The sequence below is a fragment of the Salvelinus alpinus genome, chromosome 9, assembly GCF_045679555.1.
Source record: "Salvelinus alpinus chromosome 9, SLU_Salpinus.1, whole genome shotgun sequence".
In the NCBI taxonomy this organism is placed as follows: Eukaryota; Metazoa; Chordata; class Actinopteri; order Salmoniformes; family Salmonidae; genus Salvelinus; species Salvelinus alpinus.
The window spans coordinates 14,273,006-14,299,111 of record NC_092094.1 but is presented as its reverse complement, the minus strand read 5'-3'; the positions used below and the strand labels follow the sequence as shown (position 1 = coordinate 14,299,111).

General features: G+C 43.0%; 1 protein-coding gene across 1 annotated transcript in view; it reads left to right on the top strand.

Moving 5' to 3' along the window:
- The first annotated feature begins 11,222 nt into the window (after positions 1-11,222).
- LOC139584352 (solute carrier family 23 member 2) overlaps positions 11,223-26,106 on the top strand; it is a 78,472-nt gene continuing 63,588 nt past the window's right edge. Inside the window, exons 1-3 of the mRNA XM_071416072.1 lie at positions 11,223-11,410; positions 17,629-17,784; positions 24,301-24,458. Of these exons, the coding sequence (XP_071272173.1) occupies positions 11,339-11,410; positions 17,629-17,784; positions 24,301-24,458 (386 nt within the window). The 5' untranslated portion in view covers positions 11,223-11,338. The remainder of the gene's footprint in view (positions 11,411-17,628; positions 17,785-24,300; positions 24,459-26,106) is intronic.

The following is a 26,106-nucleotide window of genomic DNA, read 5'->3' as shown; positions in this document are numbered from 1 at the left end:
AATGATTATGTTGTAATGTTTTAATAAACAACTATTCCAGACATCTGAACGGTACCTATTCACATCTGTGTGGCTCTCCAAAACATGTGAGAGTTTCATATGATTCACTAGATCTAATCTCAATTTTCCGACACAGCTCAGAACAATGACCACCAATCTATATCTTAACATGGCAGTGAAGGGATTTTACATCCCCTTTTCAAGTAAGTGCGTACAACTTTGGTATGTGGAACATACTAGATCTAGGCTACATCCCAAATGCCACCCATTTCCCTACATAGTGCACTACTTTTGACCAAAGCCCTATGGGGCCTGGTCAAAAGTAGTGCACTATTGCATATAGTGAATAGGGTTCCATTTGGAACACATGCATAGTGTTTCTCAGTCCTTTGTCTAATATCCATGTCTCTCTAAAGCGTGTCTGATACTTGAGCATCCGTGACTAGAGAACCACGAGGGAGGAACGTGTGTTTTTGGGTCATGGAGGTTTGGAGGAAAGCAAAGAGGAGAGGATGTACTTACTGGGAAAGCCAGCCTATTTAGAGAACTGGTGATTGTAGTATATTTTATGTTTAGTATCTTAAGGCCAAACCTTGAAACTGGCTTGATGTCCAGGATCAATTAACGCCAAAGTCTCAAGCTGTTTGCGCAGATCTTAAGTCAGAATAATACCCAGAAGTAACAACTGATATGATAGATCATCATTGATCGTTAACATTTCAAAGTAAAAACTATGTGTTTATTCCAAATGTCAATAGACAACAGAACAGAGAGGACAACTTCTGGAAACCAAGGCAAAGCGCTAGGGCTAAGTTGACATTGCCTAGGCTCTATTTTAAATCAATATATTTTGTGTGAGCTCAAATTATGTTGTTACCCATTTGATGAACATCAGACTGATATACTTCAACTGGGTTGGGGTCAATTCAAAGTCAATTCTGTAATCTTGGGAGATCAGTTGAAATAACAATTTAACAACAATATGTAGTGTCATTTTATTGGATCCATTTTTCATAGGTGTGACATGCATTGTAAAATAGAAAACCTTTATTGACCTGGAATTAGTACTAAATTCAGGTAAAACTAAGTATATGTTGTTCTCTAGAGCGCAAAAAAACAAGTCGGATGATTTAAGCATATGTACTTTGGTTGGTGTCCATATTGATCGTGTCCGTGCTTACAAATATCTGGGCATCTGGATAGATAAAAAGCTGTCTTTTAAAAAGCATATTGATGAGTTAGTTGAGAATAAAAATGGGCTTCTTCTATAGAAATTGGTCTCGCCTCTCGATAAATAGTAGGAAGCAGATTATTCAGTTGTTAAATGTGATGTTGTGGTGCCTCTAGGGAAATTCAGAGAGCTGATTGAGGACCTTATTACTGATGAAGGTGTTTGTTTTTATTACTGATGAAGGTGTTTGTTTTTATTACTGGTGAAGGTGTTTCTTTTTATTACTGGTGAAGGTGTTTCTTTTTATTACTGATGAAGTTGTTTGTTTTTATTACTGATGAAGGTGTTTGTTTTTATTACTGATGAAGGTGTTTGTTTTTATTACTGATGAAGGTGTTTATTTTTATTACTGGTGAAGGTATTTGTTTTTATTACTGATGAAGGTGTTTGTTTTTATTACTGATGAAGGTGTTTGTTTTTATTACTGATGAAGGTGTTTGTTTTTATTACTGATGAAGGTGTTTGTTTTTATTACTGGTGAAGGTGTTTGTTTTTATTACTGATGAAGGTGTTTGTTTTTATTACTGATGAAGGTGTTTGTTTTTATTACTGGTGAAGGTGTTTGTTTTTATTACTGGTGAAGGTGTTTGTTTTTATTACTGGTGAAGGTGTTTCTTTTTATTACTGGTGAAGGTGTTTGTTTTTATTACTGATGAAGGTGTTTGTTTGTATTACTGATGAAGGTGTTTGTTTTTATTACTGATGAAGGTGTTTGTTTTTATTACTGGTGAAGGTGTTTGTTTTTATTACTGGTGAAGGTGTTTGTTTTTATTACTGATGAAGGTGTTTGTTTTTATTACTGGTGAAGGTTTTTGTTTTTATTACTGGTGAAGGTGTTTGTTTTTATTACTGATGAAGGTGTTTGTTTTTATTACTGATGAAGGTGTTTGTTTTTATTACTGATGAAGGTGTTTGTTTTTATTACTGGTGAAGGTGTTTGTTTTTATTACTGGTGAAGGTGTTTCTTTTTGTTACTGGGTCTTTCTTTCTGCTTGAATTCTGTATTTATATTTTGATATGTGTATTTTCTGTAATTTATGTAATTCAGGACTCATCTGTAAAAGAGACCTTGATCTCAGTGACTTTGTATTCCCTACTTAATGCTCTTTGTCTCTTGCTTGACATGCATGAATGTATAAACATATGCCTGTAACATGTATGCCTATGTCAGTAACATGTATGCCTACAGAATGTCTACATCCCCTTGAACTGTTTTTTGTTGTGTTACAAAGTGGGATTCAAATAGATTTATTGTAATGTTTTGTCATTGATCTAACAAAATATCCCGTAATGTCAAAGTGAATATTACAGATGAATAAAAATGGTTTATCTAAAATATAGTCGTTGCATAAGTGTTGACCTTCTTTGTTTAGGCATATCTTAAAGTGTTCACCTTCTTTGTTTAGGCATATCTTAAAGTGTTCACCTTCTTTGTTTTGGCATATCTTAAAGTATTCACCTTCTTTGTTTTGGCATATCTTAAAGTGTTCACCTTCTTTGTTTAGGCATATCTTAAAGTGTTCACCTTCTTTGTTTAGGCATATCTTAAAGTGTTCACCTTCTTTGTTTAGGCATATCTTAAAGTGTTCACCTTCTTTGTTTAGGCATATCTTAAAGTGTTCACCTTCTTTGTTTAGGCATATCTTAAAGTGTTCACCTTCTTTGTTTAGGCAAGCCTAAATGAGTTCAGAAGTCACATTTGGCTTAACAAATCACATAGTAAGTTCTCTCTGTGTGAAATAATAGGGGTTGACATGATTTTTTAATTGCTACCCCTTCCTTCCTCTGTCCCACAGACATACAACATATGTATGGTCCCTCAGTCAAGTATTGAATTTCAAGGACAGATTCAACTACAAAGACAGGGGAGATTTTCGAAAGCCTTATAAAGAAGGGCAGTGATTGGTAGATGGGTAACAATAACAAATCATATATTGAATATATATTTAAGCATGGCCAAGTTAATAATTATGCTGGGGATGATGTATTAAACCACCCAGACACATCAAAAATGCAAGACAGGAAGCTGCTTAAGGATGTCACCATGAGGCCATTGGTGATTTTAAAATAGCTACAAAGTTCAATGGCTGTGATCGGAGAAAACTGAGGATGGATCAACAACATTGTAGTAACTCCACAATAATGACCTAAATTACTCACTTTGTAACACAATAAAATGTGAAGAAATCTAAGGAGGTGTAGACTTTCTATATGTATTTTTCCCTGTATGTCCAAAGAAGAACACCAGTGGAAAAGAGCATGTGGGACATGTTGAGTCTTCAATATGTATGAAATCTTGACAGAATGTAATTTATGTAAAAAACAAAAGGGGATGGCATCTCCCCCAAAATATAGTCTCTGCATCTGTGCCAATCTGGTAAGGAGAGTTTTTGTGACATAACTATCGGTGGAGTTGAAAAAGCGAATGAAACACATTGAACTTTAGATTTTTATTCGGTACATGAAAACGTAAGCGAAAAAGAAAAATCTTGTGTACATTTCGTCATAACGCACTGATTTTTATCTGCAACAAGTCTGTGTACGATTCTCGTTGGTGGAAGGAGAAGAGGACCAAAATGCAGCGTGGTTAGTGTTCGTCATATTTAATTAAAACTGAACACTACACAAAACAACAACGAAGAAAAAATGAAAATGAAACAGTTCTGCCAGGTGAACATACACTAAACAGAAAACAACCACCCACAACACACAATGGAAAACAGGCTACCTAAATATGGCTCCCAATCAGAGACAACGATAAACAGCTGCCTCTGATTGGGAACCACACCAGGCCAAACACATAGAAAACAAACAACCTAGAAAAAAGAACATAGACTGCCCACCCCAACTCACGCCCTGACCAACCTAACATAAAGACATAAAAAATATAAACTAAGGTCAGAACGTGACAGTACCCCCCCCCAAAGGTGCGGACTCCGGCCGCAAAACCTGAACCTATAGGGGAGGGTCTGGGTGGGCGTCTGTCCGCGGTGGCGGCTCTGGCGCAGGACGTGGACCCCACTCCACCATAGTCTTTGCCCGCTTAAGTGGCGCCTTTGGAGTGGCAACCCTCGCCGCCAACCTTGGACTGGGGACCCTTGCAGCGGGCCCCGAATAGATGGGAGACTCCGGCAGCGCCGGACAGGCGGGAGACTCCGGCAGCGCGGGAGACTCCAGCAGCGCGGGAAACTCCGGCAGCACCAGAGTGAAGGGTGGCTCCGGCAGCTCCTGACTGACGGGAGACTCCGGCTGCTCTGGACAGGAGGGAGACTCCGGCTGCTCCGGACTAGAGGGCGTCGCTGGAGGCTCCGGACTAGAGGGCGTCGCTGGAGGCTCCGGACTAGAGGGCGTCGCTGGAGGCTCCGGACTAGAGGGCGACGCTGGAGGCTCCGGACTAGAGGGCGTCGCTGGAGGCTCCGGACTAGAGGGCGTCGCTGGAGGCTCCGGACTAGAGGGCGTCGCTGGAGGCTCCGGACTAGAGGGCATCGCTGGAGGCTCCGGACTGACGTCCTTCGTTGGAGGCCTCATGCCATGGATCCTCACTGGAGGCTTCGTGCCATGGATCCTCACAGGAGGCTTCGTGCCATGGATCCTCACTGGAGGCATCGTGCCATGGATCCTCACAGGAGGCCTCTTGCCATGGATCATCACTGGAGGCTTCGTGCCATGGATTATCACTGGAGGCTTCTTGCCATGGATTATCACTGGAGGCTTCGTGCCATGGATCATCACTGGAGGCTTCGTGCCATGGATCATCACTGGAGGCTTCTTGCCATGGATTATCACTGGAGGCTTCTTGCCATGGATCACCACTGGAGTGGAGAGACACACAGGAGGCCTGGCTCTGGGAGAAGGCACAGGACTCACCAGGCTGGGGAGACATGCAGGAGGGTTAGTGCTTAGCACAGACACAGAACTCACCAGGCTGGGGAGACATGCAGGAGGCCTTGTCCTTGGCCGAGGCACCGGATGCACTGGACCGTGGAGGCGCACTGGAGGTCTCGAGCGCAGAGCTAGCACCACTCGTCCTGGCTGGATCCCCCCTGTAGCCCGGCAAGTGCGGGGAGTTGGAATAGGCCGCACTGGGCTGTGCTGTCGAACTGGAGACACCGTGCGTAGGGCTGGTGAAGTATACCCCGGGCCGAGGAGACGCACTGGAGACCAGATGCGCTGAGCCGGCATCATCCCTCCTGGCTCGATGCCCACTCTAGCCCGGTCGATTCGAGGACCTGTGATACAGCGCACCGGGCTATGCGTGTGTACTGGGGACACCTTGCGCTTCTCCGCATAACACGGTGCCTGCCCAGTCACTCTCTCGCCACGGTAAGCACGGGGAGTTGACTCAGGTCTCCTACCTGAGTCCGCCAATCAACCCGTGTGCCTCCCCCCAAAAAATTCTGGGGCTGCCTCTCGTGCCCGTTACCTCGCGCCAATTCCTCGTAGTGGCGCCGCTCCGCTCTAGCTGCCTCCAGCTCTTCTTTGGGGCGGCGATATTCCCCCGGCTGTGCCCAGGGTCCTTTTCCGTCCAGAATTCCCTCCCATGTCCAGGAGTCCGTGTTCCCACGCTGCTTGGTCCTTTGTTGGTGGGTGGTTCTGTAACGATTCTCGTTGGTGGAAGGAGAAGAGGACCAAAATGCAGCGTGGTTAGTGTTCGTCATATTTAATTAAAACTGAACACTACACAAAACAACAACGAAGAAAAAATGAAAATGAAACAGTTCTGCCAGGTGAACATACACTAAACATAAAACAACCACCCACAACACACAATGGAAAACAGGCTACCTAAATATGGCTCCCAATCAGAGACAACGATAAACAGCTGCCTCTGATTGGGAACCACACCAGGCCAAACACATAGAAAACAAACAACCTAGAAAAAAGAACATAGACTGCCCACCCCAACTCACGCCCTGACCAACCTAACATAAAGACATAAAAAATATAAACTAAGGTCAGAACGTGACAGTACCCCCCCCCAAAGGTGCGGACTCCGGCCGCAAAACCTGAACCTATAGGGGAGGGTCTGGGTGGGCGTCTGTCCGCGGTGGCGGCTCTGGCGCAGGACGTGGACCCCACTCCACCATAGTCTTTGCCCGCTTAAGTGGCGCCTTTGGAGTGGCAACCCTCGCCGCCAACCTTGGACTGGGGACCCTTGCAGCGGGCCCCGAATAGATGGGAGACTCCGGCAGCGCCGGACAGGCGGGAGACTCCGGCAGCGCGGGAGACTCCAGCAGCGCGGGAAACTCCGGCAGCACCAGAGTGAAGGGTGGCTCCGGCAGCTCCTGACTGACGGGAGACTCCGGCTGCTCTGGACAGGAGGGAGACTCCGGCTGCTCCGGACTAGAGGGCGTCGCTGGAGGCTCCGGACTAGAGGGCGTCGCTGGAGGCTCCGGACTAGAGGGCGTCGCTGGAGGCTCCGGACTAGAGGGCGACGCTGGAGGCTCCGGACTAGAGGGCGTCGCTGGAGGCTCCGGACTAGAGGGCGTCGCTGGAGGCTCCGGACTAGAGGGCATCGCTGGAGGCTCCGGACTGACGTCCTTCGTTGGAGGCCTCATGCCATGGATCCTCACTGGAGGCTTCGTGCCATGGATCCTCACAGGAGGCTTCGTGCCATGGATCCTCACTGGAGGCATCGTGCCATGGATCCTCACAGGAGGCCTCTTGCCATGGATCATCACTGGAGGCTTCGTGCCATGGATTATCACTGGAGGCTTCTTGCCATGGATTATCACTGGAGGCTTCGTGCCATGGATCATCACTGGAGGCTTCGTGCCATGGATCATCACTGGAGGCTTCTTGCCATGGATTATCACTGGAGGCTTCTTGCCATGGATCACCACTGGAGTGGAGAGACACACAGGAGGCCTGGCTCTGGGAGAAGGCACAGGACTCACCAGGCTGGGGAGACATGCAGGAGGGTTAGTGCTTAGCACAGACACAGAACTCACCAGGCTGGGGAGACATGCAGGAGGCCTTGTCCTTGGCCGAGGCACCGGATGCACTGGACCGTGGAGGCGCACTGGAGGTCTCGAGCGCAGAGCTAGCACCACTCGTCCTGGCTGGATCCCCCCTGTAGCCCGGCAAGTGCGGGGAGTTGGAATAGGCCGCACTGGGCTGTGCTGTCGAACTGGAGACACCGTGCGTAGGGCTGGTGAAGTATACCCCGGGCCGAGGAGACGCACTGGAGACCAGATGCGCTGAGCCGGCATCATCCCTCCTGGCTCGATGCCCACTCTAGCCCGGTCGATTCGAGGACCTGTGATACAGCGCACCGGGCTATGCGTGTGTACTGGGGACACCTTGCGCTTCTCCGCATAACACGGTGCCTGCCCAGTCACTCTCTCGCCACGGTAAGCACGGGGAGTTGACTCAGGTCTCCTACCTGAGTCCGCCAATCAACCCGTGTGCCTCCCCCCAAAAAATTCTGGGGCTGCCTCTCGTGCCCGTTACCTCGCGCCAATTCCTCGTAGTGGCGCCGCTCCGCTCTAGCTGCCTCCAGCTCTTCTTTGGGGCGGCGATATTCCCCCGGCTGTGCCCAGGGTCCTTTTCCGTCCAGAATTCCCTCCCATGTCCAGGAGTCCGTGTTCCCACGCTGCTTGGTCCTTTGTTGGTGGGTGGTTCTGTAACGATTCTCGTTGGTGGAAGGAGAAGAGGACCAAAATGCAGCGTGGTTAGTGTTCGTCATATTTAATTAAAACTGAACACTACACAAAACAACAACGAGGAAAAACGAAAATGAAACAGTTCTGCCAGGTGAACATACACTAAACAGAAAACAACCACCCACAACACACAATGGAAAACAGGCTACCTAAATATGGCTCCCAATCAGAGACAACGATAAACAGCTGCCTCTGATTGGGAACCACACCAAGCCAAACACATAGAAAACAAACAACATAGAAAGAAGAACATAGACTGCCCACCCCAACTCACGCCCTCACCAACCTAACACAAAGACATAAAAAAGAAACTAAGGTCAGAACGTGACAGTCTGTTTGGTGGAAACACACCACTGGTGGGAACATTTACGTATGTTGTTTCTGGGGATTTTAGAAAATTCGCATGAAAACCTTTCGCCAATTGGATGGAAACCTAGCTACTAAAACAGTAAATGGACATTGCATGTGATAAATGATCATACAACGAACGTTACTCAATTTCTACACCAGAGAACTGTATACTGTCAAGGTTTTTTTCTCTCTGAGATACAGACCAAGTCCTTTGCTGTTTATTGGAAATGTTTTGGTGATAACTTAATGCAGGAAGAAGGAATGAGATTCACCAACCAATACTGTCATTTTAGCCAAATACAACATTTTATTAGGAAATCAAAGTTTGTTCGTCACATGCACAGGATACAGGATGTAAACAGTACAGTGAAATGCTTACTTGCAAGCTCTCCTAAACAGTGTAATAAACCTTATAAAACTGTAATACAAAGTAGGAACAAATATTTATGTTGGAAATGTATACACAATACGAATATACAGTAAATACTACAAAAATGCTAAAGTGGATAGTAATAAAAAAACATGTGTAACATTTGTAAAGCGCTTTTCATTATACCGAATAATCTCAAAGTGCAGAAAATAAAAAATAAAAACCCAATTGAAAATAAATGGACGCAACTGACGCACACGGCAACTGACGCAAAGAGCCCAGCTGACGCTACAAGGGACGAGGACACCAAGGAGCACAGATATCAACAGAAAGCCTTCCTAAATTGAAAAGTCTTTAGGCCCGTTGAAAAGGAGCCCAGAGTCTGTGGTGCCTTCAGGTGGTCTGGGAGGGCATTCCAGAGGCTGGTGGCGGTCGTGGCTTGGTTAGTGACACTATCAAATTGGTGACTTGATAGTATTTGTATTTGTACTTATTATGGATCCCCATTAGCTGCCAAAGCAGCATCTACTCTTCCTGGGGTCCAGCAAAACTAAGTCAGTTTATACAATGTTAAAACATTACAATACATCACAGATTTCACAACACACTGTGTGCCCTCAGGCCCCTACTCCACCACTACCACGTATCTACAGTACTAAATCCATGTGTATGTATAGTGCGTATGTTATCGTGTGTGTGTGTGTGTGACTTGGTTGAACAGCTTAAAATACATAGTAAGTAGTAAGAGCAATGCTGATTGTGTGGTGTGTGTGTGTGTGTGGTGTGTGTGTGTGATGTGTGGTTTGTGTGTGGTGTGTGTATGTGTCTCTGTGTGTGTGGGGTGTGTGTGTGTGTGTGTGTGTGTGTGTGTGGAGAGAGTCCATGCAAATAGTTCAATGTTATTTCAATGTGTGTACAGTATGGTGTGTGTGATCGTGTGTAACTAAAGAATAATAAACAATCAAAAATGTGACCAACTGGGGACAAGATCAAATACTATTTCTAGTGGGTTTAGGGTTAGAATTAGTGTTAGGGTTAGAATTAGTGTTGGGGTTAGAATTAGGGTTGGGTTAGAATTAGTGTTAGGGTTAGAATTAGGGTTGAGTTAGAATTAGTGTTAGGGTTAGAATTAGTGTTAGGGTTAGAATTGGTGTTAGGGTTAGAATTAGGGTTGGGTTAGAATTAGGGTTAGGAGCTAGGGTTAGTTTTAGGGTTAGGTTTAGGAGCTAGGGTTAGGTTTAGGGTTAGGGTTAAGGTTTTCCGGTTAGAGTTAAGTTTAGGGTACGGTTTAGGTTCAGGGTACGGGTTAAGGGTTAGGAAAAATAGGTTTTTATATGGGACTGAATTGTGTGTCCCCACAAAGTTAGTTGTACAAGACTGTGTGTGTGCTCCTGCTTGTCTTGTGTGCATGTGTGTGTGTGTGTGTGTGTGCTCGCCGGCATGTGTTAGCATGTGCCTGTGTATAGTGTATCATCATCTCACATCAATGAATTAAAGGAAGGGGTTTGGTCTGCAGATATATCACACAGCCCAGCCCCCGAAGTGGCTCTTATCAACTGTGTGCAAGGATTCCTCAGTGTTGATCTCACCAGCCCCCATTGTAACACCTCTGGGTAGCAGAGGTTATGTTGTCCTTACAGGTCTGTATGTCTCATATCTGATTGGAGGTTAACTTTGCAGTAATGCTATTGGTCAACAACTCCGATGTTATAAAGGGGTCTCAGATTCATTGTATCTTTCTCTTTTTTTGTTCCTGAACTGCTGTGGTGAGATAGTCTTTTTTTCTTTCTTTCTCCCTCTCCCATGAGCTATGGGCCATGCTTTCTTTCTCCCTCTCCCTTGAGCTATGGGCCATGCTTTCTTTCTCCCTCTCCCTTGAGCTATGGGCCATGCTTTCTTTCTCCCTCTCCCATGAGCTATGGGCCATGCTTTCTTTCTCCCTCTCCCATGAGCTATGGGCCATGCTTTCTTTCTCCCTCTCCCATGAGCCATGGGCCATGGTTTCTTTCTCTCTCTCCCATGAGCTATGGGCCATGCTTTCTTTCTCCCTCTCCCATGAGCTATGGGCCATGGTTTCTTTCTCTCTCTCCCTTGAGCTATGGGCCATGGTTTCTTTCTCTCTCTCCCTTGAGCTATGGGCCATGGCTCAAGCCATGGTTTCTTTGTCTCTCTCCCACTCTGGTCATGCTTAGAATAATGCTTAGTAATGCTTGTTAATGCTTTGTAACTTAAGCTTTATGCCTTGTAAATGTAATCATTCAATTTACAAATTAATTAAATAAACTTGTATTTAGAATTCCATTCTCAGACATTTCTTGATGGCCTATTACTGTAACTGAACTACAGTCTCTTGCATAATGCTAGATCATCTGATGGAGTCAGACTTTGTTAACATATTCATTGAATAGTCTTATTACGAGGCACATGTGAGGTGTATATAATGTGCATATATATCAAATATTACCCATTACAACATCACGATAGACACATGACAAAAGGTCAGGGGCTAAAACAACAAATAGTTTGGAGGGATTATACAACAACGTTTTGCTAGTGATTCAACTGTGGTTCCCTTGACAACATGACGGGACTCTTCATGCTTTCCTAAGGTCCAGTGTTTCTCAGAGTTTTCCCAGTGAGTGTGTAGCGTGTGGAGAAGTTTGAGGGGTCCCTGTGAGCCTCAGCGTCCAGCCACCACTGTCTCTGTGCCTACGCACCAGCATGCATCTTACCCAGGACCCGAAAGTTGAGATAGGATTGAGCGATCAGGGGTCGGTCAACCCTGCCTTTGGGGTAAGTGCTGCGTCACTCTGTCAAAACAACCGAAGCACTGCCAAATCACACTGCCTTAAGTATCACAGACTCTCAAATGTATGTGAATTCATTTAGTTCAGTGTTCATTGGTTCCTTGAAATCTTTGGTTTCTTAAGCTAGATTTCATGATGTTGGGTCTCAATTGAACACTATTTTAGTGGGATGTGGGAACTTTTCCCCACTGCATTCATGCTGGTTTACTTCTGTGCAGGAGGAAAACAAAGGGCTGAGTTATTCATCTTAGAAACTAGAGCTGACTTTAAGCTACTGTGGAATGTAATTTTCCCAGAGCATACTGAACAGACTGGGTAGCTCAATGGAAGACATTGTTTGATACCACAGCATGTAGCATAGATATGTTGTTATCAAATACAGTCATGCAATCCAAAACCAATATATATATAGAAATGACAAGAAATGACATTAAAATGGTAATAACACAGTTCTAACCTATAAACTATGTGTTTGACTCCTAAGGAATTATTTCAATATTCTCTCCATACAATTGGCCTTTTTATTTATTTATATGCGTAAGTTCTCTCTCCCACTGCAAAGCCTTAATGGTAATCAATGTCTAGAAAACTGACTTGGAAAAGCAGTTAACCAGGATGAATTACGATGATAATAAGGATGATTAGAAGGTACACAAAAGGCCATCAGATAGCGATATTGAGTCGTTTCATCTTACCGTACAAAGCTAATGCATGCAGCCGGCTATACACTGGTATCCTCCGTGAACCGTTTCGTACATAAAACCTTCTCCATTCAGGCTGCAAAGGAGTTAATTGCCTTTACTCAATGTAATGGCGAGAAGAAGGGAAAAACTGGGAAAATATGCATACTTTCTTTATGAAACACCATTTTCCACCACCATGCTAGTAGCTGTCAGCCAATCAGCATTCAGGTCTCGAACCACCCAGTTTATAATCATCCTTATAATTAACCCTAAGGCCGGCAGCTTGCGATATTGAATTGTTTCATCTTACCGTCCAAAGGCAATACATGCAGCCGGCTATACACTGGTATCCCCTGTGGACCGGTTCGTACATAAAAGCTTCTCCATTCAGGCTACAAAGGCGTCGATGACAAAACATTTATTTTTACTGCTCTAATTATGTTGGTAACCAGTTTATAATAGCAATAAGGCTATTGTGGTATATGTGGTATATGGCCAATATTCCACGGCTAAGGGCTGTGTCCAGGCACTCCACGTTGCATTGTGCGTAAGAACAGCCCTTAGTCATGGTATATTGGCCATATACCACATCCCTCGGGCCTTATTGCTTAATTATAAGATGATAATAGGACATAATAAATGGGTTGTACTGTGCGTACTTATGACAAACAAGTCTTAAAATGTTTTGTAATAGCTTAATAATGCATTATAGTTATGGAGCCAAAGTAAATGTTGCTGAATTACAATTTCTATTTATTTCAGACTGAATGGAGCGCTTAGTGTACACAGCTGGATTGAGACTTTATTTATTTTCACCCCCCCAAGCATATTTCTCCTCAACCTAACAACTAAAACAACAGCTGCCTGCACAAAATCTAAATAGCAACAATTGGCTGAGCCAAAGCAAACGTTCATGATAAATGTATGCGTTTATTTAATTGCTAATTCAATATAATGCATTCAACTGTGGTGGACTAAACTGCAGTGTTATACATCTTTCTTCGTGTCGTGGCATTTTCCCAGCACATTGAGTTGGGAAAATGCCAAGAACAGGCAAATCCCATAGTCAATAACCCTAAGACCAGGTACCACACATTAAAATGGTCAAATCAAATCAGCTCAATCAATCAAATGAATAGCACATTATTATACAATCATCTAAGTAAAAAACATAAAGAAATATATACGTTGAAGAATGTTTTCTAATTCCTACACTGTGTCTCCACTGCAGTATTTTCAACAATTACTTTTGTTGTTGCTGTATTTTGACCAGATAAAGACTGGAAGAAATATTTTTTACCAGGATCAAAATCTCACAGAGTAAAAATGTCTCACAAGTGTAGAAGATAAACATTGAGACCATGACTAGAGTCCATGACTGTCTGGAGATTATGTTTAAATTAAGGTTTGGAATGTTTTTCCGACTTCATGACAACAAGTGGAAGGTGTATCTGAACCAACAGTTTGTGTGTCCGAGATCGATCCCAGCATTTAGAGCCAAATGGTCCGGGGGACAGACTCCGAGTCCCCAAGTTTTGAAATAACAAATATGGTGTATTCAGTATCAATTCAGCAACAGCATGATGCATTAAACATTCATGTAACTGTTGCATTCCACATCTGTTCTGCACTAAATACTATGCTCAGAAATGGAAGTGATGTTGTCTACTTAAAAAAGAGAAATATCCATAATACACTACAGTGGGGCAAAAAAGTATTTAGTCAGCAACCAATTGTGCAAGTTCTCCCACTTAAAAAGATGAGAGAGGCCTGTAATTTTCATGATTTTGTGATCATTTTGACCCCACGGGGTGAGATCTTGCGTGGAGCCCCAGATCGAGGGAGATTATCAGTGGTCTTGTATGTCTTCCATTTCCTAATAATTGCTCCCACAGTTGATTTCTTCAAACCAAGCTGCTTACCTATTGCAGATTCAGTCTTCCCAGCCTGGCGCAGGTCTACAATTTTGTTTCTGGTGTCCTTTGACAGCTCTTTGGTCTTGGCCATATTGGAGTTTGGAGTGTGACTGTTTGAGGTTGTGGACAGGTGTCTTTTATACTGATAACAAGTTCAAACAGGTGCCATTAATACAGGTAACGAGTGGAGGACAGAGGAGCCTCTTAAAGAAGAAGTTACAGGTCTGTGAGAGCCAGAAATATTGCTTGTTTGTAGGTGACCAAATACTTATTTTCCACCATAATTTGCAAATAAATTCATAAAAAATCCTACAATGTGATTTTCTGGAATTTTTTTCTCATTTTGTCTGTCATAGTTGAAGTGTACCTATGATGAAAATTACAGGCCTCTCTCATCTTTTTAAGTTGGAGAACTTGCACAATTGGTGGCTGACTAAATACTTTTTTGCCCCACTGTATATATACAAAAGTATTTGGACACCCCTTCAAATGAGTGGATTCGGCTATTTCCGCCACACCCATTGCTGACAGGTGTATAACATTGCGCACACAGCCATGCAATCTCCAAAGACATATATCGGCAGTAGAATGGCCTTACTGAAGAGCTCAGTGACTTTCAACGTGGCACCGTCATAGGATGCCACCTTTCCAACAAGGAGGTTCGTCAAATTTCTTCCCTGCTAGAGCTGCCACGGTCAAATGTAAGTGCTGTTATTGTGAACTGGAAGAGTCTAGGAGCAACAACGGCTCAGCCCCGAAGTGGTAGGCCACACAAGCTCACAGAACGGGACCACCGAGTGCTGAAGCGCATAGCGCGTAAAAATCATCTGTCCTCGGTTGCAACACTCACTACCGAGTTCCAAACTGCCTCTGGAATCAATGTCAGGTAAAGAACTGTTTATCGGGAGCTTCATGAAATGGGTGTCCATGGCCGAGCATCTGCACACAAGCCTAAGATCACCATGCGCAATGGCAAGCGTTGGCTGGAGTGGTGTAAAGCTCACCGCCATTGGACTCTGGAGCAGTGGAAACGTGTTCTCTGGAGTAATGAATCACTCTTCACCATCTGGCAGTCCGACAGACAAATCTGGGTTTGGAGGATGCTAGGAAACGCTACCTGCCCCAATGCATAGTGCCAGGAGGAATAATGGTCTGGGGCTGTTTTTCATGGTTCAGGCTAGGCCCCTTAGTTCCAGTGAAGGGAAATCTTAACGCTACAGCATACAATGACATTCTAGACGATTCTGTGCTTCCAACTTTGTGGCAACAGTTTGTGGTAGGCCCTTTCCTTTTTCAGCATGACAATGCCCCGGTGCATAAAGTGAGGTCCATACCGAAATTATTTGTTGAGATCGGTTTGGAAGAACTTGATTGGCCTGCACAGAGCCCTGACCACAACCCCATCGAACACCTGTGAGCCTGGCCTAATCGGCCAACACCATTGCCCGACCTCGCTAATGCTCTTGTGGCTGAATGGAATCAAGTCCCCGCAGTAATGTTCCAACATCTAGTGGAAAGCCTTCCCAGAAGAGTGAAGGCTGTTATAGCAGCAAAGGGGGGACCAACTTCATATTAATGCCCGTGGTTTTGGAATGAGATGTGCAACGAGCAGGTGTCCACATACTTTTGGTCATGTAGTGTAATTTGCCCATATATGGTTGTTGAGGTTGTTGAAAAGCCACAGTTGGTTGTGTTAGTAAGGTGGCAAATTAGTAACTGATTGCCAAGACTCTGGAGTCTTATACTTCTAAAATGGAATGAGGGAAGTGAAGGAAGTTCTAGTGGGAAGGCATATGGTTATGATTCAAGATTAGAGGGTCATTATGCTCGTGTCATGCTGTGCAGTAGGCTACACACCCACATGCAGTGAAAAGCTTCCTTCAACTAAGCTATTAGAACATTTATATCAATGTCCCTGGAGATCCACATTTAAAGGAAGGTGGAGGGGAAATCCATTAGGTGGCAGCAAAGGATTAGCAGATGGTAGCCTAAGCACTTCCCGCTGAAACCAGCTGTTGGATAAGTCTACCTTTTGTGGCTCAAACAAGCAAAGACACGTGGATTGGTTCTGAGAAATCCTGTTGAATTCTTTGACTGTGTTCATGTGATGAGGCATCGGAGGTACTGTTCTCAGATTGAAGGCTTACAGAGTGATTTTAAGGCTTTTTTTGTGACAGTTGTAAGATTTCTGTACCTGTTGAACACATTGCTATCCATTTCTGCTTGAACCTTTTTCCTCAATACAGCACCTGCTTCCTCTCCACCTCTTGCCAGTGAAAATGTATTCATACCACACATATCATTCACCTTACCTCAATGAGAGATTAGGCATCATGATGAAGGTCAGCAATAGTTACAAAAGAAGATGTAACAGGTGTTTGTAGATACAGGTGTTTGTAGACACAAATAAGGTGTATGACTGAACATAAGCGTTATCATGTGCGTGTCTCTAGAATGCAAGGAATATCTATACCTGCTACTGTATAATTGGTCAAATCAACTTCTTGCCCGATTAAACATTGCTAACGTTACTTGAGCTCAGTCAACAAAGCAATCACCCTTTTTAAACAAGATTTAATCCATAGTGAATTGGTTAAAACATTGCGGAAGAACACACAGAGCATAGGGAAGGTAATACATCTTGTGGGATACGTGTTAACATGTACCTGACCTCTTTATCTTTAGGACACTGACTGGTTTTAAGTAGCGTCAGTGGGGTATATGGCCTTGTTTACCGTCAGAATGGATTACTAGCTGCCCACACCCGTGCCATTTTCTACCATATCGCCAATCACATGCTCCCATCAGACTCAGTATAGATTTCCCTTTCACGGTCGCAGGGTGCATGGGACAGAAGATGGACTCCATAGCTCAGGCCATAATGGTGACATGGATATGGATTCCTATGGGTCATTTCAATGATTGAACAAGCACTGTGGCCGTTACACAGTAGCACTAGCACATATTAGACATACCCTTTTTCCTTGTGGTAAAATATAAATCTCCTGGAATGGTAGGAATACCACTTAGACTTCCTTCACAGGCAGCTGTTTCTTGTTTTCTCTTTTAGTCTTTGGCATACTGTTCTTTTAGAATGAATTTGACATCAGAGAAGAATGTTAAAGGGAGGTAACACAATCCTGTGTGGTTGTAGTTGGACTGTTTCTGTTCTGTTTTTCTCAGAAAACCACTAAAAACTGTATCTTGAGATATAATATGTTTTACTTTAAAAATTATTCTTAGTCTTTGAAGAGTACTATACTTTTCTCGTTAACTTTTTTTCTCCAGGAAATGGTATATGTAAGATTATAAACTGGGTGGTTCGAGCCCTGAATGCTGATTGGCTGACAGCCGTGGTACAGTATATCAGGTATACCACGGGTATGACAAAACATGTATTTTTACTGCTCTAATTACATTGGTAACCAGTTTATAATAGCAATAAGGCACCGAGGGGGTTTGTGATATATGGCCAATATACCACAGTTAAGGGCTGTGTCCAGGCACTCCGCGTTGCATTGTGCGTAAGAACAACCCCTAGCTGTGGTATATAGGCCATATAGGCAAATTTCAACTTCCCCTCTAAAGACAGTTTTCCTCCACAGGGCCCAGACAGTGATCAGTCAGAGAGGATTGACATGGATGTGGTTCACACGGAGGGCCTGGAAGAAGGTCTGGAGGACCAGAACAAAGGCCTGGACCTGGTCTACTCCATCAATGATAGGCCACCATGGTATCTCTGCATCCTGCTGGGCTTCCAGGTAAGGGAACAACACAGTGCAGGTTGTACCCAGTGTTAACCACCAGGGTTGGGCTCAATTTCATTTTAATTTAGTTAATTCAGGAAGTGAACTGAAATCCCCCTTCCAATTGAAAATTAAGAAGATTCAAGGAAAATTGGAATTGGAATGTCAATTTACTTCCTGAATTGACTGAATTTAAATGGGATGGACCCGAAACCTGCTGTGAACCAGACATCTTCTTTATTGAGGAAACATGTACTTACTACGACTGTAATATGTGATTGTCTCACCAAGCTACTTTAAGATGAATACACTAACTGTAAGTTGCTCTGGATAAGATCGTCTGCTAAATGACTAAAATGTAAATGTACATCCTTTACCTACTCCCTCTTCCCCTGTATAAATATATCTTAGTCTACAGTTAAGTCTCCCACCTATAACCATTTCCCATCTAGCATTTCTTGGAAATAGTTCTGCATGCTGGTCACCATCTCATGCCACTCCTGCTCTGTCTTTCCTTACTCACTTCAAAGTCACCCCATATTTGATGTCACCATTCCTCAAAGGTACAAAACATAATGGACAGGAAACAGCCCATATCTTAATTAATGTACCATTGGATTAGTCTATTTCTTCTGCATCCGGTGTTTGTGAGACAAGGGTGGACCCCGAAGAAGCCCGGGGCCGGTTATCTTTTACAAAAACGTCTGTAGTCAGAATGGTTTGAGCTGCAAACATGTCGTCCAAAAAGTTATACTTTCGACTCACCTGTCCATAGAACATTCTTCCAAGAGTCTTGATGATCATCCAGGTGCTTCCAGGCATTTTTTTGCAATCTTGAGTCAACTTTTTGGACGAGATAGGTCCCATTATGTCTGGCGAAAACCAAACACTGCATTCCAAAGTAAGAACCTCATACCAACGGTCAAGCATGGTGGTGGTACTGTGATGGTTTGGGGATGCTTTGCTGCCTCAGGACCTGGACAACTTGCCTTAATAGAAGAACCACGAATTCTGCTCTGTATCATTGAATTCTAGAGGAGGATTTCAGGCCATCCGTTTGTGAGCTGGAGCTGAAGCGCAGCTGGGTCATGCAGCAAAACAATGATTAAAAACACACAATCAAGTCTACATGAAAATGTTTAAAAAGCAACACATTTGAAGTTTTGGAATGGCCTAGTCAAAGTTCAGACCTAATCCCAATTGAGATGTTGTGGCAGGACTTGAAACGAGCAGTTCATGCTTGAAACCCCACAAATGTCGCTGAGTTAAAGCAGTTCTACATGCAAGAGTGGGCCAAAATTCCTCCACAGTGATGTGAGAGACTGATCAACAACTACAGGAAGCATTTGGTTGGAGTCATTGCAGCTAAAGGTGGTACAACCGGTTATTGAGTGTATGGGGGCAATTCATTTTTCACCCAGAGGAATTGAGTGTTCCATAACTTTGTTAATTAAATTAAAAAATATATACATTTCTTGTTGTTGTTATTTGTAAACTCAGGTTCCTTTGATCTAATATTAGGTTTTGGTTGAAGATCTGACAACATTTATTATCATAAAAATATGCAAAAACAGAGAAAATCTGAATGGGGCAAATACTTTTTCACAGCACTGTATCCATGAAAACCCAAGACTCTCATGAACACGCACGTGTAACATGTTTTTCTCTATGACGCTCACAAGTTACACAATAGTCGTTGGAAGTTAAGAGGTTCTTCAACACAGAAGAACAAAGGAAATCCCAGGACATAGTGTCTATAATACTGTATAAAGCTCACATAGTTGCTGTCAAAAACTCAAAACTTCACACAGTTGTCACTGGATATGATTTTCCCACAGAGCAAACAATTTCTGTACTTACAGCCGGGAGGGGAAACTTTTTATGGGGTGGGGCCACTATTTCCTTCAATTCTACACATTTTGCCATAGGGTGGAGGCAAATGTTTACAGTTTTTAATATGACAACTGATGATCAATGGGCCCCACCCCAGTCGGTAATTTGGTTATGCTTACTACAATTTCAGATAGCTGGCCTCTATCTAAAATAATTTAGCTGACATGGGCCTATTGAGTGACTGCTGATGCACAAACAAATTTCGAAATTGCACCTTGGGTATTCTATTATTTTAACTCTGAACAATAAATTTAGGCCAACTGAGTCCCCCCCCCAAAAAAATATTGGTTTGCAGGCCTACAAAAGAGGTGCCGCCAGTCGCCCATCCCAGACTTACAGCATTCATATAAAATCATTGTTTTATCAGGTTTTTGTTTTTGACGACCCTATTAGTTAAATTGAAGTTGTCAATAACACTCATTAATGCAACTGTTTGTATCAAATGGGTCTGTGTTCTACCTGTAGCCCTGGTTGTCCTGAAAATAAAATTGTAAAATACTTAGTTGTGAGGCTAAATATAAATATTAGTCGATAAATGAAAAGCAGATATTTACTTGGGTCTTGGGACAGATAGGGTTACATTTCCCATAATGAGGAGGTTGGACAGACCCTTTAACATGAAGTTCTGGTGTATAGCATCGAACAGCTCTTTCTGGAAGACCTGAGCAGACATCAAGGATGCATAAGCTCAAAGGCTCACCATAAGGTCAGGATATATAGTATATAGTGCCCTCGGAAAGTAATCAGACCCCTTGACTTTATCACATTTTGTTACCTTACATTAAATCCTCAGCAATATACACACAATATCCCATAATGACAAAGTGACAAATGTATTAAAAATAAAAAATAGATACCTTATTTACATAAGTATTCAGACCCTTTGCTATGAGACTCAAAATTGAGCTCAGGTGCATCCTGTTTCCATTGATCATCCTTGAGATGTTTCTACAACTTAATTGGAGTCCACCTGTGGTAAATTCAACTGATTGGACATGATTTAGAAAGGCACACACCTGTCTAGGTAACCTAGTGTAGTGGTTAGAGCGTTGGGCCAGTAACCAAAAGATCGAATCCCCAAGCTAACAAGGTATATAAGGTCCCACAGTTAACAGGGCATGTAAGAGCAAAAACCAAGTCATGAGGTTGAAGGAATTGTCTGTAGAGCTCCGAGACAGGATTGTGTTGAAGCACAGTTCTGGGGAAGGGTACCAAAACATTTCTGCAGCATTGAAAGTCCCCAAGAACACAGTGGCATCCATCATTCTTAAATGAAAGAAGTTTGGAACCACCAAGACTCTTCCTAGAGCTGGCCGCCCGGCCAAACTGAGCAATCGGGGGAGAAGGGCCTTGGTCAGGGAGGTGACCAAGAACCCGATGGTCACTCTGACAGAGCTCTAGAGTTCCTCTGTGGAGATGGGAGAAGGAAGGACAACCATCTCTGCAGTACTCCCCCAATCAGGCCTTTATGGTAGAATAGCCAAACGGATGCCATCGGCAGGGACTGGGAGACTAGTCAGGATCAAGGCAAAGATGAACGGAGCAAAGTACAGAAAGATCCTTGATGAAAACCTGCTCCAGAGCACTCAGGACCTCAGACTGGGGCGAAGGTTCACCTTTCAACAGGACAACGACCCTAAGCACACAGCCAAGACAACGCAGGAGTGGCTTCGGGACAAGTCTCTGAATGTCCTTGAGTGGCCCAGCCAGAGCCCGGACTTGAACACGATCTAACATCTCTGGAGAGACATGAAAATATCTGTGCAGCAACGCTCCCCATCCAAGCTTATAGAGCTTGAGAGGATCTGCAGAGAATAATGGGAGAAACTCCCCAAATACAGGTGTGCCAAGCTTGTAGCGTCATACCCAAGAAGACTCAATGCTGTAATCGCTGCTGAAAGTGCTTCAACAAAGTACTGAGTTAAGGGTCTGAATACTTATTTAAATGTGATATTTCAAAAATGTTAAAAAAAAACAGTTTTTGCTTTGTCAATATGGGGTATTGTGTGTAGGTTGATGAGTAAATAAAACGATTTAATTAATTTTAGAATAAAGCTGTAATGTAATAACATGGAAAAAGTCAAGGGGTCTGAATACTTTCTGAAGGCACTGTGCACAAGGCCTTCAGAGATTATTCAAAAGATAGACACAAACATAAAGGAGGAAGTGGATCTAGCAAACCATGAGGGTCCTGGGCTGTGTCTAAAATGGCACCCTATTCCCTATGTAGTGCACTACATTTGACCAGGACCCATTGGGCCTGAAATTGCACCCTATTTCCTATGTAGTGTACTAATTTTAACCAGGACCCATAACGCCCAAGTGGCACCCTATTCCTTTTTTAGTACACTACTTGTGACGAGTGCCTATAGGGCTCTGGTCAAAAGCTGTGCACTATGTAGGGAATAGGGTTCCATTTCCCACGTATACTTTCTCATTTCGACCCCAAACTCAAAACTGGTGTGCGTGGCCAAAGAGCTCTATTTTCATGTCATCTGACCAAAGCACCGGTTCCAATCCAAGTGCCAATGCCGTTTAGTGAAGTCCAGGTGTTTACATTTGTTGGACAGCATGAAAATAGAGCTCTTTGGCTATGCACACCAGCGGCGGGTTTGGCATCGAAATGAGAATGCATTAGCAAAAAATTACCCCGTACCTACTGTAAAATATGGTGGTGGATATTTGATGTTATGGGGCTATTTTGCTTACACTAGTCCTTGGGCCCTTATTAAGGTCAACCGCATCAATGACCTTTATCCAGTATCAGGACATTTTAACCAAAGACCTGGTTGCCTCTGCCAGGAGGCTGAAACTTGACAGTAAGTGAACAGTATCATCCAGCATGACAATAACACCAAACACACATCAAAATCCACAAATAAATTATTAATTGACAACAAAATTATAATTTTGCAATGGCCATCTCAGTTGTCGGGCTTTAAACCCATTGAATTGAAGAGGGCAGTCCATAAGCACAGACAAACGATATCAAGGATCTGGAAGGTTTATGTATGGAGAAATGGTCTAAGATCCCTCCCAATGTGTTCTCCAACATCAAACATTTTAGAAAAAGTATCAGTGTCGTTATCCCCGCAAGGTGAGACATTGATAGGTATTGAAAACAGGGGTGTCAATCATTTTGAACCCTACCTTTTTGATAAAAGAAATATGACTCTCTGAGCTATTATATTAGTATAAAATAATATATATTTTTAGCATACAATATAGCTCAGTATTTGAATGACTTATTTTATACATCATTTTTGATCATCTTTATCAAGTGTGTCAATAAGTTTGGACCCCACTGTATGTCTGTAGTACCTTATATTATTAATGGTAGCGGTAGTTATATTATTTGTAGGCCTATTAGTAATTGAACAACTTATTTTGTGCTTAAATTGTTGTTGTTGCTGTTAAAGTAGCTTCATTGCCAATATCCTGGTCTATCCCTTTAAACCAAATGTCATTATCGACTAATAGGGTATTTTCCCACTGCACTGTGTCAACACTGGACTATCCAGTTCCAGGCATAAGAGACATAATCGGTCGCTTAGGGCCCCAGTTGGGGTCTCTTGGCAGTAAGAATAGGTGCAATTTCAAAATTTGGTTGTGCATCAGCAGTTTTGCCTTGTTATGTCAGTCACTGACAGACTCAATTAGTCATGTCAGCTAACAATTTTTAGATTGGTAGTTAGTCTAGCCAGCTATCTAAACTTGTATTAACCATGGCCAAATACCAACTGGGCACGCAGGGCCCTAACCTCCAGGGGGCCCCCATTGATTTGTTAGTCATTCTCACTCATATGTGAGCGATAACAGTATAACACAAGCATTTGCACACCTGCATGCTGAAAGCCCAGGGCTAACATGTCAAAGAAAGTAACAGAGGAGCTGAGGGGACAGTTAAATGCATATCCTATAGAAGTCATTCAGCAAATATGTTTTCACACTGCTGATTTCAACAATGTGTTTGTAAGGTCAGGCGGGTGTTTAGGGTGATTAAGGCTAGCACTGAAAAGAGGAGGGCCAGCTAAGACCTGGGCCAATGTTGGTGTTATCCAACTTCAATTAATGCATTATGCGAAAGTTATGCGTGAAATGTGGTTTTGGCCTGGGCCAAGGGAGATCTAGGCTAAACCAAAACCTGTGAAGAGCATTAAAGGGATAGTGATAGATTTAGGCAATGAAGCCCTTTTTCTACTTACCCAGAGTCAGATGAACTTATGGATACCATTTTTATGTCTCTGAGTGCAGTTTGAAGGAAGTTGGAGGTAGTGTTGTGAGCCATCGCTAACTAGCTTGAGCGCAACAGCTGGAAGGCTACACGTACCACAAACATATAAATGTTATCCATGAGTTACTCTGACTTTGGTTAGGTAGAAAAAGGGCTTATTCACTATCCCTTTAAAAGTTTGGACTGAAAAAGAATGGGGAAAATAGTAAAGGTGAATGTAGCCTAATCATAATAGTATTAGAACAGTTTGTTCTGACATTTGTATTTGTGTGTGATATCAAGTCATGACAGGTATGTCAATGTGTTGTTCTGTTGTTACGATTATCTGTTTACAATATACTGTGATTCGAACCATGACATTTCATGGTCATGCCTTTCGGTCTTTCTTCTGCTTCTGTCAACAGCATTATATTCTGGCATTCGGTGGCATAATTGCAGTGCCTCTGATCCTGGCCGAGCCTCTCTGTATTGGAAACAACAACGCCGCCAAGAGCCTACTCATCTCCACCATATTCTTTGTGTCGGGTGTGTGCACATTGCTTCAGACCACTATCGGAACCAGGTAGATAGTCCTCTTGGCATTTCCTTAATAGCTTATCTTTCACATAAGGGCACACACATACAGTTGAAGTCAGAAGTTTACATACACTTAGGTTAGAGTCATTAAAACTCATTTTTCAACCACTCCACAAATTTCTTGTTAACAAACTATAGTTTTGGCAAGTCGGTTAGGACATCTACTTTGTGCATGACACAAGTAATTTTTCCAACAAATGTTTACAGATTGATTATTTCACTTATAATTCACTGTATCACAATTCCAGTGGGTCAGAAGTTTACAGTACATACACTAAGTTGACTGTGCCTTTAAACAGCTTGGAAAATTCCAGAAAATGATGTCATGGCTTTAGAAGCTTCTGATAGGCTAATTGACATAATTTGAGTCAATTGGAGGTATACCTGTGGATGTATTTCAAGGCCTACCTTCAAACTCAGTGCCTCTTTGCTTGACATCATGGGAAAATCAAAAGAAATCAGCCAAGACTTCAGAAAAAAATTGTTGACCTCCACAAGTCTGGTTCATCCTTGGGAGTAATTTCGAAACGCCTGAAGGTACCACGTTCATCTGTACAAACAATAGAATGCAAGTATAAACACCATGTGACCATGCAGCCGTCATACCACTCAGGAAGGAGACGCGTTCTGTCTCCTAGAGATGAATGTACTTTAGTGCGAAAAGTGTAAATCAATCTCAGAACAACAGCAAAGGACCTTGTGAAGATGGTGGAGGAAACAGGTACAAAAGTATCTATCTCCACAGTAAAACGAGTCCTATATCGACATAACCTGAAAGGCCGCTCAGCAAGGAAGAAGCCACTGCTCCAAAACCGTCATAAAAAGCCAGACTACAGTTTGCAACTGCACATGGGGACAAAGATTGTACTTTTTGGAGAAATGTCCTCTGGTCTGATGAAACAAAATAAAGGTGTTTGGCCATAATGACCATCGTTATGTTTGGAGGAAAAAGGGGGAGGCTTGCAAGCCGAAGAACATCATCCCAACCGTGAAGCACGGGGGTAGCAGCATCATGTTGTGATGGTGCTTTGCTGCAGGAGGGACTGGTGCACTTCACAAAATAGCTGGCATCATGAGGCAGGAAATTATGTGGATATATTGAAGCAACATCTCAAGACATCAGTTAGGAAGTTAAAGCTTGGTCGCAAATGGGTCTTCCAAATGAACAATGACCCAAAGCATACTTCCAAAGTTGTGGCAAAATGGCTTAAGGACAACAAAATCAAGGTATTGGAGTGGCCATCACAAAGCCCTGAACTCAATCCTATAGAAAACTTGTGGGCAGAACTGAAATAGCGTGTGCGAGCAAGGAGGGCTACAACCCTGACTCAGTTACACCAGCTCTGTCAGGAGGAATGGGCCAAAATTCACCCAACTTATCGTGGGAAGCTTGTGGAAGGCTACCTGAAACGTTTGACCCAAGTTAAACAATTTAAAGGCAATGCTACCAAATACTATTGAGTGCATGTAAACTTCTGACCCACTGGGAATGTGATGAAAGAAATAAAAGCTGAAATAAATCATTTTCTCAACTTATTCTATTCTGACATTTCACATTCTTAAAATAAAGTGGTGATCCTAACTGACCTAAAACAGGGAATTTTTACTAGGATTAAATGTCAGGAATTGTGAAA